The 20,862-nt window shown below is 33.3% G+C and overlaps 1 protein-coding gene across 1 annotated transcript; it reads left to right on the forward strand.

The window, feature by feature from the left end:
- Window positions 1-7,870: 7,870 nt before the first annotated feature.
- Window positions 7,871-19,500, forward strand: LOTGIDRAFT_160077 (hypothetical protein; the record flags this gene model as incomplete). The annotated part of the gene is made up of 10 exons (XM_009054960.1): window positions 7,871-8,011; window positions 9,253-9,368; window positions 10,948-11,102; window positions 11,393-11,545; window positions 12,859-12,985; window positions 14,785-14,907; window positions 15,858-15,972; window positions 17,378-17,443; window positions 18,582-18,688; window positions 19,368-19,500. 10 exons carry the CDS (start codon window positions 7,871-7,873, stop codon window positions 19,498-19,500), a joined length of 1,236 nt encoding a protein of 411 aa, XP_009053208.1.
- Window positions 19,501-20,862: the final 1,362 nt, after the last annotated feature.

The raw sequence follows: 20,862 nt of genomic DNA on the forward strand, positions 1-20,862 counted from the left end.
GGTTCTGGTATCAAACTATTGTTAGTATAATATAGTATAGTAAGGTTCTGGTATCAAACTATTGTCAGTGTATTCTAGTATAGTAAGGTTCTGATATCAAACTATTGTCCGTATATTCTATTATAGTAAGGTTCTGATATCAAATTATTGTCAGTATATTCTAGTATAGTAAGGTTCAGACATCAAACTATTTTCTGTATTTTATAGTATAGTAAGCCTAAGGTTCTGATATCAAACTATTCTTAGTATATTATAGTATAGTAATGTTCTGATATCAAACTATTGTCAGTGTATTCTAGTATAGTAAGGTTCTGATATCAAACTATTGTTAGTATATTCTAGTATAGTAAGGTTCTGATATCAAACTATTGTCCGTATATTCTAGTATAGAAAGGTTCTGGTATCAAACTATTGTCAGTGTATTCTAGTATATTAAGGTTCTGGTATCAAACTATTGTCCGTATATTCTAGTATAGTAAGGTTCTGGTATCAAACTATTGTCAGTATATTCTAGTATAGTAAGGTTCTGATATCAAACTATTGTTAGTATATTCTAGTATAGTAAGGTTCTGGTATCAAACTATTATCAGTGTATTCTAGTATAGTAAGGTTCCGATATCAAACTATTGTCCGTATATTCTAGTATAGTAAGGTTCTGATATCAAACCGTTGTCAATATATTCTAGTATAGTAAGGTTCTGACATCAAACTATTTTCTGTATATCATAGTATAGTAGCCTAAGGTTCTGATATCAAACAACTGTTAGTATATTCTAGTATTAATGTTCTGATATCAAACTATTGTTAGTATATTCTAGTATAGTAGCCTAAGGTTCTGATATCAAACTATTGTTAGTATATTCTAGTATAGTAAGGTTCTGATATCAAACTATTGTTAGTATATTCTAGTATAGTAGCCTAAGGTTCTGATATCAAACTATTGTTAGTATACTCTAGTATAGTAAGGTTCTGACATCAAACTATTTTCTGTATATTTTTGTATAGTAGCCTAAGGTTCTGATATCAAACTATTGTCCGTATATTCTAGTATAGTAAGGTTCTGATATCAAACCGTTGTCAATATATTCTAGTATAGTAAGGTTCTGATATCAAACTATTTTTAGTATATTCTAGTATAGTAGCCTAAGGTTCTGATATCAAACTATTGTTAGTATATTCTAGTATAGTAAGGTTCTGATATCAAACTATTGTTAGTATATTCTAGTATAGTAGCCTAAGGTTCTGATATCAAACTATTGTTAGTATATTCTAGTATAGTAGCCTAAGGTTCTGATATCAAACTATTGTTAAAATAATATAGTATAGCAAGGTTCTGATATCAAACAATTGTCTGTATATTATAGTAAGCCTAAGGTTCTGGTATCAAACTATTGTTAATATATTCTAGTATTGTAAGGTTCTGATATCAAACTATTGTTAGTATATTCTAGTATTGTAAGGTTCTGATATCAAACTATTGTTAGTATATTCTAGTATAGTAAGGTTCTGATATCAAACTATTGTCAGTATATTCTAGTATAGTAAGGTTCTGATATCAAACTATTGTCAGTATATTCTAGTATAGTAAGGTGCTGATATCAAACTATTGTCTGTATATTATAGTATAGTAAGGTTCTGATATCAAACTTCTGTCAATATATTCCATTATGGAAAGGTTCTAATATCAAACTATTGTCAGTATATTATAGTATAGTAGGGTTCTGATATCAAACAACTGTCAGTATATTCTAATCTGGAAAGGTTCTGATATCAAACTATTGTCGATCGAACGATCGAACACGACATCACAAAGAAATTTAACAGATTGTGGATGAAAGATGCAGCAAACCAGAGAAATGACACGAATGGAAACATTTTAATCAGATCGGAATTATAAAGATTTTGCTTGACTATCCTAATCATTAAGATGATCTTTATCTTTAAACCGTTGATCTTAAGAATTAATCTTCCTTTCAGATTATATGGGATTAACAATTAGTTTATTCACCATTTAATTGTACAAATCCTACAGATCTAAAGGCAAATGTGACATTAAAAACGATAATATTTGTTGGTGTGTGTGGGGGATGTTATTCTAATTAACATTTCAATGGAATTAAACCAATGACGTTACGTACTTAATATCTGAAGGAGTAGTAATTGACAAGGATCAATAACTTATAAAAACTAAAGGTTATTCAATTTCCAATGGATATTTGAAAGTTCATTATTATATTTTTTAATAATCCAAAACCAGTGGCGTAGCCAGGGTTTCATTGACGGGGGAGGGGGGAGTCGGAGGCGTACTAGAAGCGGGGGAGGGGCGCGTGCTTCCCCTGGAAAAATATTTCCTGATCTTGGAGGTGGAAAATGAATTTAAGGACATTTTGGCATATTTGATAAAAGCTAACAATGCTGATACTTTCATGCAATCGAGTCCAATTTACCAAAGAAAATAGTTCTACTGCACTCATTAAATTCATTTTAGTACCGGATGGATCATCATGTAATGATATTCTCATTATTTACCTAGGGCATGCGTTTAATTCATTAAGATCCTGTTCTTACATTATTAGGCTTCAATAACTACAGTACGCTGATAGTATTTATGCCTTCATTTCACATATCTTCTTCAACTCTACATTTGTCATAAAGCTATAAGAACGTTTAGAAGCAATAGAAATGTTGAATTGAATTTTTTCTCTAATTCTTTTAAACTTTTAAAATAAAATTTTCAAGTGTATATGTATTTTTCTTAAACAAACATGGGTGGGATCAAAAAATTCTCCAGTCGCCGACATGCATAACGAGTGTCCCTCTTTCCGCTGATGTGAGAGCACCAATTTGCTTTTTGCCTCTCTTAGCTATAGGCCTAATCTTGGACGGTCGAGTTTGCCCGTATCATCAAAATTATACATTGTCTGGTGGAAAATCGTGTTCTTCCATCAGAGCTGTTCAGAGGTCAAAGAACCTGTTTACTGACTGCCTGACAGTGACAACTGAGGTTGCCTCCGGCTGGCCTAGAGGGCCATTTTTCCCCATCTCCCCAATATCTTTGGTCCATAGATATAATGTTAGGAAATTTTCATTAGAAATAAAACACTTCCTTTCCATAAATTTCCTGAGAAATAGACAAACTTCGTACAGAAAATTTCCCTCTATAAAATCGTTGTATTGTGGTTTGTTACAATCTTAACCGATACCAAAATCTTCTGAGTTATTTTCAAACAATAATTTGTTCATTGGTTGTCATTTTAATACCCATTGCAAATCTAATAGGGCTACTCTTTGTAGTATTTTGATGTTGATAATTTAATTCATACAGATATAATTGCTGAAATGTGATTCTATAGATTATGGTAGTCACTAGTCAGACATAAATCGGGGGCAAATCGATGACTCCTTCTCGAGAATGGATTAATTTGTGGAATTAAATGATTAACCAATACCGAATTTCTAAACGTTTGTGCAAAATCGACACAGATCCAAATTTTAGCTTGTTTTCTGGGGTTGTCCAGAAAAAGATATGAAAGTCAAGAGTCAAGATTTAAAAAAAAAAACACCCTTTTAATTATTTTTTGTGAAGGTAATTCTAGCAGGCGAAACATGAACATTGTTTCGTATTACAGCAAATGATCATGAAGTAATCATGATTTTTGTTTCAGGAAGGAAAAAGGTTGTGAGTAATGGGAAGTAACTCTATTTTGGGATAACAGGTTATATAAATGCTAACATCATGGTATGCATAGGCCTACGTAAATTTAATACATACTTGGGTCAATCAAAGGCCAAATGCAAATTTAGGTGGCTTCTTTTGTCTTGACAAGGACAGCTTATTTTATATTTACATTAAAATATTAACATTGTCGCCATTAATTATGAGCTTACTGGCGGCAGGAAGTGAAATCGTCAATTGTTTTGCCCAAAATTTACTGACTTAATTTACACTGACTTATACCCAACAACCATCCATTTGTTATCTCCTTCGAACTACCTGCATAATTGTTTTAAGTGACCCTGACCTTCACCCAGTCTTCACGGACTTCATGACAACCGTTCATTACGTTACACGGTGAGTTTGAGTTACGTTGATTTCATTTTAGATGCATAATTATGTTTCTTTGTTAATCATTTTCTGACATTTGTTTTCTTGTAGCAAAACGAGACTCACGTATCAGATTAATTGTTGTTGTCATGTGATAAAGGCAATTAATCATGTTATTAACAATTTTTGAAACTTTTTTCCCGACTCTCTGTGCGTGGCGGTGTCATCTCAATTGTATATTTATCTATGAAATTCAGTATCCTTTTTGGATGTGAATAATTACACATTAGTTATATGTAGCCTTTGGTAATAATGATTATTGGCAGGGGCGGCGATCCGATTATTTGATCCCCGGAAACGTGATTTATTGACATTTCCCAGCGAATTTAAGGTTTATTTGTATTGATACTGTGGGACCACCGCGAGAAAATTATGAGAATTTGACGCCCGGAAACGCGATTTCCTGACATTTCCCAGTGAATTTAAGGTTTATTTGTATAGATACTGTGGGACCACCACAAGAAAAATTTTGAGAAATTGACGTCTGGAAATGCGCGATTCCCTGACATTTCCCAGGGAATTTAAGGTTTATTTGTATAGATACTGTGGGACCACCGCAAGAAAAATTTGAGAAATTGACGTCTGGAAATGTGCGATTTCCTGACATTTCCTTTTTGGATGTGAATAATTACACATTAGTTATATGTATGGTAATGATTATTGGAAGGGGTGGCGATCCGATTTGCAAACAGGGGGGACACATCTTTTTGGGGTATTGGTCGAAGGGACAGGCCTGTAACCAGCCAAGTCCTTTTGAGGGGTCAGACGTCCAATCAAGGGGGGGAGTTTAGGTATCCCCTTCCCCTTCCGGAAAACGTTGTGAATTGTTACGTATTACAGAGGTGCTCTTAAAGTTATTGCTATCTCTATTGCTGCCGAGGACGCCCATTGGAAGCCTGGAAACACGGTTTTCTGAATCTGGGGACTCCCTCTAGAACATTCTAGAGAATTTGACTCCCTGAAATGTGATATCCTGACATTTCCTGGCGAATTTAAGGTTTATTTGTATAGGGACAGTGGGACCACGACAGGAAAATTTTGCGAATTAGATGCCTGGAAACGCGATTTTCTGATATTTTCCAGCGAGTTTTAGGTTTATTTGTGTAGACCACCACAAGAAAATTTTGAGAAATTGAAGCTTGAATATGCGATTTCCTGACATTTCCCGGCGAATTTAAGGTTTAAGATTATTTGTATATGGTCCTTGGTATGCCGCTGAGAACATTTTGAGAATTAGACGCCCAGAAAAGCGATTTCCTTACATTTCCTGACGAATTTAAGGCTCTGGATTATTTGACATATAACAAAGACTCCCCTTGATTCAGGAAAATGAAATAATGTATTTAAAAATAACAGTCGCAGATATAGTTTTGGGTCAGTTTGTTGGACAAGGGAACTGTTTTTTGAAGATTGAAACGACAATTAAAGGGAAATAAACATTAGTTATTCTTCTCTGACTCTGAATAATGCAATAATCGTTCAAACTATTTGGGCAACATGAACTAGGCCTACAATTATCTCTTGACCTCTCTTGGAGCCAATGCCAGAGATCATCGTCGGCCAATTTCCTTCTCGATGTATATCACGATTATCAAATTGAATGAATGAAGTGAATATGAGGTTCAGGTCAATTGTTTGTTTGAATGAATGAGTTGTCTTTAATGGCTATTTTTCAGAGGGGACAATATATGATTATGATGTTCCCCCCTGAAAGAAGCTAAGGATCACCGTCCCTGATTATTGGATTGTTCATGAAAAATGTAAAACAAATCTACTTCAAACATATCTTTTAGGCTATTTGGCTATAAGAGTGTCACAGTCCTTATTTATCTCCAACCACAATGAGCTCCTTTCACCATAGATGTCAATAGCAAGCTATCTGTCTTAGAACAGCACTTCTGGACAAGTGTCATGCCGTAAGTAACAAAATTTGGAAAGAAAAAAAAGGAATCAAATGGCCGAAAAAAGAAAGTAAAATGAGATCTCAAATGTACAACAACCAAGTAGTTTTCAGTCAGATGAGCACTAGTCAATTATTCAGCCTTTCCTCAGATGTCAATTTTCTGAGCACGCATTGCTTGATTGCTGGTTGTATTAAACGGGACAACAAAGGGTGCTATGCCTACATTATGGTGAATATTTAGTCCTATAGGTCTTGCTGTATTCAATGTCTCAATCCAATGGACTTCCCTAGATTGACGGAATTTGGTAGTTTCATATTCGGGCAAGTCAATTTCTATGCGCTCAATTGGGATTAGGGTGAGATCGTCTATCGAATGGTCGTCGAGGTTGAAATGATAAGAAATAGGTTTGTCTTTCTTTAATTTGATATAGGCATCTCTGGTATTTATTAGGCCTATTAAGTTATCCTAACCTTAACCAATTCCAAGCAGTGACGGCGCCTGTAGATGTATTTGTTAATAAAATTTCCTGGGAGAATTCATTCACACATGCTATGAGATTCCACCACAGAGTTTCTGCGTTTTGAATTCAGTGTCGACAGTTGTCCCCCATTGAGTAAGTCTGCCCCATTTTTGTACCCCCAGCTCGGAATGCTGGTGCTGCCACTGATTCCATGTTGCAATTCAAAGTAGGAGTTACCCAGTTGCTGCAATTGTGACCTACATATCCAAAGAAGATCTAGCAATCTGAATTTCAAATTCATGTCAGTTTTAATATTTAAATATTAATGAAAGGTCACAAAAGGTATAATATACTGATTAGATTAGAGTAAAATCTTGATAATGGTGGATACCAACATGAGATCTTATACTGTTAATCTTTCTCTATTGTTATAATTTATTAAATAAGGTGACAGAAACAAAGATATTTATTCACAAACAGGTATCATTTAATAACAGTCCACTTCATAATGAATGTAACACAAGTTTGGCTTGATTTATTATGTATCTATCCTGAAAGAAACCTTGTTTATAATTATGTGAAAATGTTCTGGATGAAGAAGTTTTGTAAGCCAGGCCACCTTTTAAAACTTTCTTTAGCTCACTTTTTACCATCGTGTCCAAAGCACATCCCCATTCCACATACTTCCTCTGGGCCGTGGTAATACAAGTGAGAAATATTACGTATTCATAGCTAAATATTGTCCAATCAAAATTGGCCCTAGTGTATTCGTAGCAAATTTCAGCCAATCAAAACAAATAACGCTTTGTTTGTGAACGTAAACAAAACCGAAAGCAGCGTGCCATTTACATATTTTAATGAATATATAGCCTATTATCAAAGCGGAGAGAAAATGAAACCTGACTTTTGAATATTTTCTTGGAAAGAATGTGTTCTTATCTTTTCAAACGGGCAGCTGTAAAGCTGTTTTGTGCTTTGTTTACATGACCTCATTTCTGTTCTGATTGGTCAGATTTAAATGCCACCAATGTCATTTCCACGCTCCCAGAACGAAGTGTATAGTGGTTTCTATAAGAATCAAATGAGGTCAAGCTGTATGTTGTATTTAATACATCTTCACAATGTCAAGCTATTATAAACTGCGCCTTATACCTTGACTGCAAGGTCCAAAAAATGGTGCATCTGTCCCTTTAAGTTAGTGTTAGTTAGTTTGATTAGATTATCTACAGAAAGACTTAGATAATTTGGCTGCACATGTAATCAAGGGCTATGGTTGGTCATATTTGATAGCCTCCTATCCAACATTTGTGATACAAGAAAAGAATCCAATGAAGTTTGTAATAGCTTGACATTGTGAAGATGTATAAATGATATATATTTACTTTCAGCTAGTTACATAAAATGGATGTTTTAGACAGATTTAAAGCTAATGTTAAGAAAAGTCGTGAAAATGGATGTATAAGTTTATTAGATGGTGTTCCACATGAAACTAAGTTAAAACCATGTGAAGTTATTATCAAGAAAGCTATGAATGGTTTGCTTGTAAGTTCATTTTAATTTGGAGCCGAAGAAGATCAGAAAGTTAGCTACAGTTAGTTATAGTAATATTTTCCAGCTAACCAAGGGGTATAAGGTTCTGCATGGTCTTGCTTAGCTGTCTCGTTAGCCCTTTCTGGAGCAAAAAGCAAGACCCATATTTCACTTTATTTGACTTTGTCCAACTTACTTACAAATTGCAACCAAAATTACCAAATTATTCTGTTATTTTTCGCAGAAATTATTGCACTAATTAACCAGTTTAATGAAAAATCATACAATGGTTTTAAAGTTCCTTTTGTGGAAAGTTTAGAAAAATAAGGCCAGAGACGCCATTTCCAGGAAACTGAGTATTTTAAATATCGCTGTTATTTTTACCTGCAAAATCAATATAGTATTTGATCAATGGCATTCCAAAAAGACTTTCCTCATGGAATTTTTTTTCATATAAATAAATTTAATTTCCAGCAAGAACTTTTCAGTCAATTAAAGCGAATCTTTAACAATCTTCAGACAACTGTAGTGTTGAAACGGTTAATCAGTTAACCGATTTCCGGTAGTATTTCAAGGGTAACCGGGTTTGATTTGAGATAATCGGTTAACCGTCAATTTTATAAGAAGTAAAAAGAGAGTAAGTTTTGTTATAATTTTTATTATTTCAGTCGGGTACGAGTTGCTTAGAATAAAACTGTTATAAAGATCGTATTACTTTTTATTAACTCTCCTCTAATTGGCTGTTTGAGACAATAGTTTTATACCAGTTGTGGAGCCAGTACACTGATTTGCTGTGACTTCAATGAGATACACTCATTACACTGACCCCAAAACTGGTATAAAAACCTTTGATCTGTTAGAGACTGTAGCAATGAGTGACAATGGCACCAGTCCGTCTGAACTCTGTCAGGCCTGCTCGTAATCTTACATTGAAGCAGACGCTTCAATGGGTTGTTTGGTATCTGTCGATTTTTACCGATAATTTGCGCCGAACTAGCCAAAATCTTCCTGGGTACTCATTTACACTTACTCTAGTTTAGTTAATGGTGAGTTACCACCAAAATGTGGTTTTTGACTCCTTTTATAATCTTTAGTAATTAACCGGGATTAACCGGGTAACAAACGGTTATTGCCGACAATTATCCGGTTCGTAAAATTCACTAACAGTTTCAACACTAGACAACTGATTCCCTTGTCTGTGCCACTTGAACAGCATTAATGAAATGCTTATCAATAATGTGTTGTATTTTTAGCATGCAAATGTGGATGCAAATAAAACATTTAGTTATGGACCTGAACAAGGTGATGCAGAGTTCCGACATGAAGTAGCTAAATTTTTATCTCAACAATATGACAGTACAGTTAACAGGTAGCAAATATTCTTAAAATGACAGAATTTTTAAAGAATTTCTTTTGGCCCTGTTGAATTTATGTGGTTCCTGCAAGTCCAGAAAAACTGGTTTGTGTCATCTCAGCAATTTGCAGGTCTTGCAGTATTCTGAGAGTTTTCATACTGAAATTCACTGTAATAAGTTACCTCACCCTTGCTATTCTATATACAGACATGATTTTCTTCTGTTTTAATGATTCCGATTTTTTGTTAAACTTTCCGTTTTTTTTTTGTCGTTTTCTTTTTTTTTCACATAAGTCCGCCTAAACTCTCGTACAGAGTTGTCTTTTCTTCCTGTAGACTGCAAGGAAAGACAACTCTGTATGATAGATTGTTTCCGGTTTGATATTCTAGTTGTAAAAAGCGATATGATTGGTTGAAATGAAAGATCGGTTTGCAAAGCGGTATTTAATATCACTTTCGCTTTCAACAGCATGGCTTCCAATTTTTCCGATTTTGACACAAAATTATTAGATAACGGTTTGAAGAATGTGTGGAAAGGGAAATGGCTGAAGCGGAAAGTTGACAAAGAACTTGTTGATCGATTCATCAGGAATATTACCAGAAAAGGAGTTGCACATTGTAACTTGTGTAGAAAGGACATAAATTATGCCAGTCGAGGATGAAAGTGTCTGGAGCAGCATCTCCTTAAAAAGAAAGCATGAAAAACTCATCAGCAATGTATTGCAAGAGACACAAGTATTGCTAAGAAAAGCTGAAAAGCTGTGTATATATCATGTTAACACTGTTTTTTATATAAAGATAGAGGTTGTACATTCTTTTTTAAAAGTATGTTTATGTTTTTAGATTATGATTTCCAGCTTTCAAATTTATTGCCAGGAAATGCCAGAATTCAGGATTTTGCACCATTTTACTCCAGACCCCTCGCCGTAACCGCACCTCGCTTTGCGAGGCACCTTGACTCACTTTGTGAGTCAGTGTTTCACAATTCAAATTTTCAGTTTTTTTTTTTAATAGCCAGAATCATGTCTATATATAAATACAACCAATGCTGATAAGACTTTAATTGTAGACACATCATAATCTGGTTTATATTGGAAAGAAACAGAAGAAATTAGTAGCCATATTACTAGAGCTTAATTGTTTTCATTTTAAACACTTATCTAGCAAAAAAGAAAATCAAGAACGATTTTTTCCTTTAATTCGTAATAATTTTACTACTTATTTACAGTCATTATTAATATTAAAATGGATTATTATTAAGACAACGGATCTATTGACACAAGCTAAAGTGGACCAGTTTCATGTTTCAGGTTCTGTTTTAATATTTCTCGTTACTCTGTAAAATACATTGAGACCTACTTTAACAGTAAAAGACCTTAATATTATTATTGTAAATGGAATACTTATAAATATTAAAACAGAACTTGTTACTCAGAGTTTCATGCTATGTGATCTTTAGACCTATTTCAGCCTACGTCCATACTGAAGTTGGATGTTTAATGTGGATACTAGGGGCATTAGTGATGGAAAGTTTTTCTGTTAAACATACGTAAAACTTATAAAGATTATACAGGCAATGTTGAATATTTTGCAGTGAAAACCTCATATTAACTGCTGGTGCTACACATGGAGTTCACTTATTAACCTCGGTTTTATTTGGTCGGGGAACCCACTGCTTCATAGAAAATCCAACATATTTTGCTATGCAGAGAGCTTTAAAAGATGATTTACACATGAATGTTATACCAGGTAGATTAAGTCATCAATTAATAGGGCCTTGCTTAAGGGGCCTTATAATTGAATTTTTTTATATGATAAAATGCATAAGACAAATGAGATGAAGAAATTGAAAGTTATTTTTGTGAATAAAGCCTTAAGATAGATTTTACCCAATTTAAAATGAATGAATCAAAAAATAAGCCATTTTTGTAGAGGACAAAATTTCCCTCATTGCACAAGCCAGGGTGTTGGCTGTTGAGTCCATGAGTAAACCCAAAGTACACAAACTTCATTTCATATTGTAAATATTTTCATCTTAGTTAAAACAGACAGCCATGGTATTGATGTAGAAGATTTAGATAGACTTTTAACAGAACAGAAACCTCAAGATATACCTAATGATATGATATATTGGGCTTGTGTTTATACTGTACCTGTATATAATAACCCTAGAGGACTGTCATATTCACCAGGTATATACAGATATTTATTTTCACCGAAATATTGATCAGAAGGGGTAATTGTGAATTTTTTGGTGGAAATGAGGCACTTTGTAGTCTAGTATAAAAGTTTTGGACATTTATAATTTAAGTTGTTCTAAGTGATTTACAGGGGGTAAGGAGATAATTCAGTTGATCAAGGATCCAGAAGGGGAGAATACAAAGAAAAAGGTTGAAGACCACTGATATAGATAATGGCAGTAGTTTATCAAAAGAGATCAAACGTAATAATTCTTCTTCAAACATCAGATTATTCCTTTCTGTCTCAATTTGACAGGGCAGTATCAATTGTTGATTCCATCATTTGAAATTCCAAAAGAACTAAAGGGTCAAGTCAAAAGTCTAATCTGGTTTGCTGTAAGCATTCTATAAAGCTGAAAAAGATTTGCATTTTAAGCTGTTACTTAGTAAATGCAAAGGTTGGCCATCTGTTTGACCAATCGTACCTTAGTCTAAGAAATGGTAACTTTTTGCTAAGCTAATCAGTAATAATGTTCAACAGCCTCCAAATACCTGTGGGTCCAGAATTATCTGAGTTTGAAAGTTAAAAAGACCAATTATTGTCTTTTTCTTAGATTGTGATATATATAAAAAGACATCTATAGAAATAGGATGTGAAATTCCTAGTTTAAAATATTTTTGAAGGAGTTATGCCAGTTTTGTACATTTCTAGCAGTTCTCAAGATTATTTAATATAGGCCTCAAAGTCATCACAATTGGTCAAAATCATCAGTTGATTTTATTCACCAGTTGGCGTCAAGTTTTTTTGCAAGTAATTGCTGAACATTTTATTAGCATAGGTTTCTGGAAAGTAAAGTTTAAGGGTCCTAAAGAGAAAGTGTCCTTGACTGATTTTGAATCAACAATCAAATTTTTATCATGTATGGAATATGTAGTATTAGACTATTTGTGCCATTTTGCATCACAAATTAAATGCATATCTTTAAAAATTCCTTTATTGAACAGTTAGTTGAATATATTCAAGTATGTTCTGTATTATACATGTAATATACATAAAATTATATAATTGATAAATAAATAGCACATTGATTTATTTACATAGCAGTTGAAAAAATCAGTCACCAAATTGCAATTTTTTAACTAGTTGCAAAAGTCAGTCACAATCTACTGGTGTCAGTCACAATTTCATTTACAACTGACTTTAGGGTCTAATTTTATATATATATATATATTCAAGGCCAAGTCAACATCCAAAAATGTCAAACATGTTCCTTTAATACAGATAATAGAAAAAAAATATCAATGTATTTGTTGTATGATTTCAGAAACATGTAAAGCATTAATAAAATGTGCTAGAAAACATAAAGTATTGATAATATGTGATGATGTTTATAATTTACTTTGTTATGATTCTAAACATCCACCACAAAGATTATTTTCCTATGATAATCCGTAAGTACAATTTTCTTCAACAAAATTTGGTGGTGTTAGGGTGATACAAGGATAGTTGTTACTTTGTGATATTTTACTATTATTTTTTTGTAATTTGAATTTGCTCATTTTACACTGGTTTAAATTTCCATGCATTGGTTTTTATACGCCCACATTATAATGTGGTGATTCCAAAAAGAAAAAACAGGCAGCAATAAACAATCACAGAAGACTTTTTGATGGGATCACCAATACCACTAGTAGTACATCTCATTAGAAACAACAGTTTTAATCAGATTTGAATGAAATTTGGTGTGATCATTTAAATTCATGAGATCTTGGACAAATTTGAATTTGATGATCTTTCGATGAACGGTTTTTGAGTTATTGCCCTTGACTTATGAAAAAATTTTTTTGTGAAGAGTACAGTTTTCATCAGATTTAAATGAAATTTGGTATGATCATTTATAATGATGAGATCTTAGTCAAGATTGATTTTGACAATTCTTCAATCAACGGAATTTGAGTTATTGCCCTTGACTTAGTAAAAATGCATCAAAACTTGTTGGCAATAGAGGTGACGGTTTATGTCAGAATTTTATTAAATAATGTATGTTTGTTTAAATCAACAATATCTTGCACAAATTAGATTTTTGGTATGATTTGACACAGATAGGTGACTGCCCTTGATATACTGAAAATGTATCAGGACAGTGGGCGTATCTTGCCAGGCAACCACTTGTGTGTTTTGTTTTGTTTTGTTTTGTGAGGTTTTATAGCACTGTCAGAGCATTGGATACATCGTAATCTCGATCAGTATAACCTTGTATAAGTCATCTTCACTCATGATTTTAGTCTACCCAGCTGTAAATTGGTACAGATAATCTGGGAAAGATGGATGCCATGGACCAACTGGTAGAAAGGATCCTTTGTGAACATAAATTGTTATCCTTGTAAAATATAGTTTTTGCTTTCCATTTTCCATCAAAATTTCGAATTAGAAGGGATTTTCTATGATTATATATGCATATGATCTCACATATCGAAAAGGCTACAGCTTCAGTTTTCTAGCGATTTTCAAATAAATTGGTATAAAAATATAATATAATGAAAAAGTTTGGGATTGAAAACAATTACCATAATTAACCCCCCTTTCTCACCCCCTTTAATGTTGAATATTGAAATCACAATAGCTCCTTCAGTTTTTAAGAGATTTTCATAAAACTTGTGACCACAAAAGTGAAGATTAAGTAAAGTTTAGGGTTGTAAGAACAACTTTCTTATTCATTTGTCTTTGGATGCTATCTTTATTTTGATTTAGCAAAAATATCAAAATTGGTAAAAATTGGTTTGCTTTTGTGTGTTGATGAAATCTTGAATGGGTTTTAATTTCTGGATTTTTTAGTTTAATTCCTTAATGTCTTCTAAATGCAATAAAAGAGCTTTTGCATATGAAAATATATATTGATGAGTTTGATTTCTCAAAATTTGACCAATCATACTTTAGACTCAGAAATGGGAATTTTTTCAGCTAAGTACTAGTGTTCACAGCTGCCTATTAAAACCTGAGCCTTTAAATCCATGTGTGTCCAGAATTATCCTTGTTTGAAAGTTTTGATGATGACTCGTCTCTGCCATATATAGTGAAATTTCTAGTCTGAAGGGGTTATGCAATTTTCTTGCAGTTCTAGCACTTCAGAAGACTATTTACATATATTCAAGACATAAATCAACCTCCAAAAAAGGTGAACCATGACCTTTAATTACTCTCATATATATTTGTTACATATCTAATGAAAGCTATTTATCTATTTGACTAGGACTGACAGTGATTATTATGGTAATGTGGTATCTAATGGAAGTTTTACTAAAATTCTCATGCCTGGTATTCGTGTTGGCTGGATTGAAGCTCCACCAATAATAGTCAACAGACTTGTTCATAGGTAACTATTATCACTTCTTTTAGTAATATATATTATTAGATTATACAATCTTATAACAGCTACTGAAAACACTTCAAAACAATTTTCTCAGATATTTCAGTCTAATTAAAATTAGACCTAACTTCCGTTCGTATTTTATTAGTTTCGTTTCGAATCTTTTATTAGCTATTAGCTTTGTACGTAACCACTAATAGTTAATAAAACATAAAACATAAAATACAAACGGAAGTTAAACTATAAGCTTGACAAATCTGGTCCTACCCATTCCTAAAACCTGATAAAGAATTGGAATATGGGCAAATTTAGGGCCAGACATGAAATTCATTTTTCTTGAGAGTGACTCAGATCCATTTTTGGATCCCTGATTTGGAGAATTCTCACCACGACAAAACCATATTTGGCATAAATTTTAGTATCTATACAAAGCTGAACCATGAATGTGTCCATCAAGATATTACCAGATGTTCTACAATGTCCCTGTATCCCAATCAGTAACATAATACAGTCAAGGGGTAGCCTTTTCCATTCTTTGTACTTCTCTTCGTAAGCATGTCTCAAATTTTGCTCATCACTAATAAGATTTATTTGATACATATATATCACTCAATGTGTCGTCTTAAAGATTTCAAAGTCAGACTAAAGTGGAAAATAGATGATATTAGCTCGGGTAATTACTTGATTATTATAATTAATTACAATAATAAATATAATAATTATGAATATTATGTTTTGGCTGTAATCACTCTGGAAAGCACAATTTTTGCCAAAATATGACAAATCTAAGTAATATTATTCATTATCAACCAAAAAGTTCGAAAGAAGTGTTTTATTAAAAGTTGAATATATCATATTGTTACTGTACAGCCAAATAATTTTAATCAAAATCAAAGCTGCCAGTGGGCGTATATTACCTTGCTTGGCAAGCTATCTTTTTAATCTTTTCTCTTTAGCTCTTTAACCTTCAGTGGAGGAAGTTTCAATCATTTTGGTGGTCAAATAGTTACAGAGATATTAAAGTTAGATTTATTAGCACCACATTTAGAGTTTTTGAAAGAAAATTATGCGGTAATTATTTTACTTTTTTGGATTTCAGACCTTACCTGCTGAGAGCCTTGAATTTTAGAACACACATTTGTGGGCATCTTCACAGTGCTCGAGGTATTATGAACTTAGTCTTATAGCCTATTCTTATATCACAGATGTTAGTGGATGCAGTAATTTGGTTGGATTGTACACCATTAAATACTTCCACTTGATTGGCTGTATTCGCTCACATACTATCCAATGAAATCGCTGCATTCTGCAGTACAAGAACTGTGGCTATTGTAGTCAAGGTGTAAGATGAAGTTTGTAACAGGTTGACATTGTGAAGATGATTTGTGGGGACATGGTTTTTGTGTTTTTTCTGCAGATCACTATTTTTGTCACCCTTGATTTCTTCTTAATTTTGCCAAATCTCTTCAAAAGATGTCATGTTTTATACTAACATATCAAAAACTTTAAATACTTTACAAAATACAAGAAAATTCTTAAACAATAAATTCCTCATCTATTGATAGAAAATTCTTTTATTGAACTTAGCATTATTATGTTGAACAGTAGTTGCATAACAATTAGTCAGATCATGAATGGCAGGTGTAGTCACCTATAGACAAAACAATCAGATTTTCAATTTTAATTAGAATGATTGTAATGTGATTTACAAGATTTTGTACTGTCAGAAACCAAGGTCCTCAAACACTATATCCTAGTTTTTAAAGAGACAGGTGCCATTCTTTTAGACCAATCACACTTTAGTCTCAGGAACAGGAATTTTTTAGCTAAGCCTATGAATAATAGCGTTCACAGCTCACAGTCAAAATTTGAGCCTTTAAATCCATGTCCCCTAAACTTCAAGTGCCAATACGGCATTGATCCCCATGTCAAGGGTTGCTCAACGTGGTTGAATTATGCATCTTGTTCCAATACAGTTAATACTGTGAATCTGGCATCATGCCAAGATGATGTCTTTGAATTTTTCACCATAATTTGCCCTGCAGATTAGAGATACTATTGAAGATGAACAAACACTATCACATGTGACATTTGAACAAAAGCACTGCCATGGCAACCACTGATGGTGAAGCAAATACTTATAATCATTCAAGTTAGATCAAACATGTGGCTTTATGACAACATGACTCAAATGAAACGAACTTAATAGGCTTCATTGACATCGAACAAATGGTGGCTGTGGGTTCTAATCTTGCTCGGCGTGTGAAAGTCCAATGGCCTTGAATAAGTCATACTCACCCTTAAAACCAGTCAACCGACCTGTAAGTGAGTACAAATAATCCAGGAAAGATCAATGCCAAGAGGTTTGGCCAAGGATCAGCTGGTAGAAAGGATCCTTAACTGTGAACCTAAGTTGTTATCCTTGTAAAATATAGTTGTTACTTTCCTTATATTCTTATTATTTCTTTCTTATTAGAAAAATATGAAGATTATTATTGATACACTGAATACAGTTCCTCATCTAAAATTTATAAAACCAGGAGTAAGTTTATTTGATATATATATATATGTATGTAGAATTCATGTCAGATATGAATTAGGACAATTAGGTATTTAAAGAGACAAGTTCGCCATCTGTTTGTCTTCAGAATTGGATATTTTTAGCTAAGCTTATCAGTAAGTGTTCACAGCTCACTGTCGAAATTGGAGCCAAAATTATTTACTTTCTATTTTTTCTCTTCTGATCTAGATATTTATTTAAAATAAAACCTAATGTGGTTGGTGAGTAGGACAATATGGACGTATATTGTCGTCCTTGTCCCATCTTCATCCCGTCTATATGGTGCAGAAAAGTAGGATGTAAAACTCCATTCATTTCATTTCATTTCTGTCCGCCTGTCGGTTCGTCCACATTTCTCAAAGACACAATATAGGCTACAGTTGTTATCTGATCTTGATGAAACTTGGTATACATGTATATATTGATAAGATGTTGGTCAAGTATGTATGTGGTAATAGTTGGTTAAAAGGTTTCAGAGTTTTTGCCCTTGACTTAGTACAGATGCATCGAGCTACAATTTTTATCTGAGCTTGATGAAATTAGGCATATATGTACTTGAATGTGTTTGAGAGCCTTCTATCGTTTGTGACAAAGGGAGGTAACTGGGAGGGAGGTCTCAGCCTACAGACAACAAATAGAGCTGCCTAATTTGGCTGCTTGTCAAAATCGATAGTGAGGCTGAGTCTGTATGCTTTTTTGTCAGGGCGCCATTTTTAGTGAGTGTTCGTTTTGTCATCAAATAAATATGACCTTGATTGAGTCATCTTCACTCATAATTTCTGTCAACCCAGCTGTAAATGGGTACAGATAATCTGGGAAAATGGTAGATGGTAGAAAGGATACTTGACTGTGAACCTTAGTTGTTATACTTGTAAAATAATTATGACCACATTAAATTATTAGACATTGAAATACAGTTACAGTAGGACAATGGTAGGCCTAGAGTAGTGTCTTGTCACCCACTACATCATTTAAAAAATGTTTTATTGGAAAAAAAATTAATCAACATTCCTGTATTGAAAATATGACAGTTCGTAAATCTTATATTTCATTCCTGTGTGTATTCCAACATCTTTGTATATTTTCATTTCCCTTGTCATAATTCTAAATGTATTTTCAGGGAGGGTTTTTCATCTGGGTTGAGATACCAAATGATAATGTAGATGCTTTAGAGTTCTTGACACAAGCTGTTGATAATAGAACTGTATCATTTATACCAGGACAGTGGTAAGATTATTTTTCCATGGTTTCCAATATTACTCACTAGAGGGAAGGGTGAATTTCGTGTGATCTATCTGGCAAGGCTCTTAAACTAAATTTTTGATTTTCCTAATGTACAAGATGGAACAATTACTTCATTTAGAAATTGGAATGAACATTATGAATCTACTATCTTTTCTGATCTGAAATTAGATAAAGAAATCAGAAATGCTGTCTTCAAATCTGCAGTGCAGTGGGGCATAAAACCAATTATTGTATCTCTAATATGATTCGGGATGAATTAGTTGCTTTATTTTGAAAGGATTAATTACTTGTTATTTGCACCATTGGTACCGTCATTTTGGACTGATAATTTCTCAGAATTTATCTCAATTTTACAACCAAAATAGAATGATAAGCGCTAAAATTGCAATAAAAGCTAAAAAGCTGTCCGGGAGGTCTGGTGAAACTGACTCCTAAAATGTTAGAATATCTCACTAATGATAAAACACAACTCTTCACAAATTATTTAAGAGATCCCAGAATACAATTTTTTATGGAAATTTGCTTTGTCATTGTAAAAATGTAAATATATTGAAAGAATACTCTTCCAAAAATCTGAAGTCGCCACTGCCTCTAGGGATACTATAGCCCTGTATTTGAAATCCAAACCAAGGACTGGAACATTGTCTCTTTTCCTTTTTAGTACCTCACCTACTGGAGAGTTCAGTAACTGTGTAAGGCTGTCAGTAGCTAAAGAACCAGACTACAGAGTCAAAGAAGGAATAGAAACATTTGTTGATCAATACAAGAGACTAATGGATAAAGAACAATCCTGATCAACCCTAAATAACCGGAATGTAACATTTCAACATTTTTCACGCTAAAATCTATAATTAATTCATTAATGATTAATAATTATTTAACATCTATAAATATATACTTAAAGTCTATAACTTGCTTTCCTTTTATCTAGACACTGATAAACATTTGTAAGCGGTTTTTGAATTCAAAGAATGATGGAGTTTGCCTCTTTTCAACCAAATAACTTTTTTATTAACCCGTCCGTCCGTCGGTCCACATTTGTTGTATGCACGATAGAGGCTACAGTTTGTATCTGATCTTGATGAAACTTGGTATGCATGTATATATTGATAAGAACTCGATCAAGTTCAAAATTGGTAATAATCGGATGAACGGTTTCAGAGTTATTAAAAAACTTAGTAAAAACGTGTTAAATTTGGCTTGTATGCACGATAAAGGCTACAATTTTTATCCGATCTTGATGAAACTCGTATACATGTATTATATTGATGAGATCTCGGTCAGGTTTGAAATTGGTAATAATCGGATGAACGGTTTTAGATTTCGGGGAAGGGAGGGTTTGATTCTCCCAAATGTACAGGCCTAGGGTGGAGCAGACACTTTATTTAGAAATTAGGATTAAGGGTCTTGATATTGGGTTTTCTTCTGTTCTTATTCTGACCTGAAATTAGAAAAAATAACTCGCCCAATGGGCGAGAAGTATAGTATCTGTTATGTACTGATTGTTTTTAGTTTACTATGAACAATATTATCATTTAAGTTCTTATTTTTTGAATATGCAACTATCATTTTCTGCTTATAGACATGGGGGAATTTCTCTTGAAGGCTCTTTTAGTGGGCATGAACTATCTTGCTTGCTCGATTGCTGGTTGTATTAAACGGGACAACAAAGGGTGCTATGCCTACATTATGATGAATATTTAGTCCTATAGGTCTTGCTGTATTCAATGTCTCAATCCAATGGGCCTCCCTAGATTGACGGAATTTGGTAGTTTCATCTTCGGGCAAGTCAATTTCTATACGCTCAATTGGGATTAGGGTGAGATCGTCTATTGAATGGTCGTCGAGGTTGAAATGATTAGAAACAGGCTTGTCTTTCTTTAATTTGATGTCTGACCTATGAGCATTAAAGCGAGTTCGTAAATTATTCTTAGTTTCTCCTACATATTGTTTTGGGCATTTCTTGCATGAAATTAAATATATTACATTCGAATGTTCACATGTTAGATGTTCCTGGATCGGGTACCTTTTATTCGTAGAGTTGCTTACAAAATAATGAGTTTCTGATATAAAAGGACATGTTTTGCATCTGCCATGAAAAGGTTTGCGTACGAAGGGGCGAATCGTTTGCCCATTGCTGTCCCTGAAGTTTGTAA

Source organism: Lottia gigantea (assembly GCF_000327385.1).
Source record: "Lottia gigantea unplaced genomic scaffold LOTGIsca_23, whole genome shotgun sequence".
NCBI classification, from domain to species: Eukaryota; Metazoa; Mollusca; class Gastropoda; family Lottiidae; genus Lottia; species Lottia gigantea.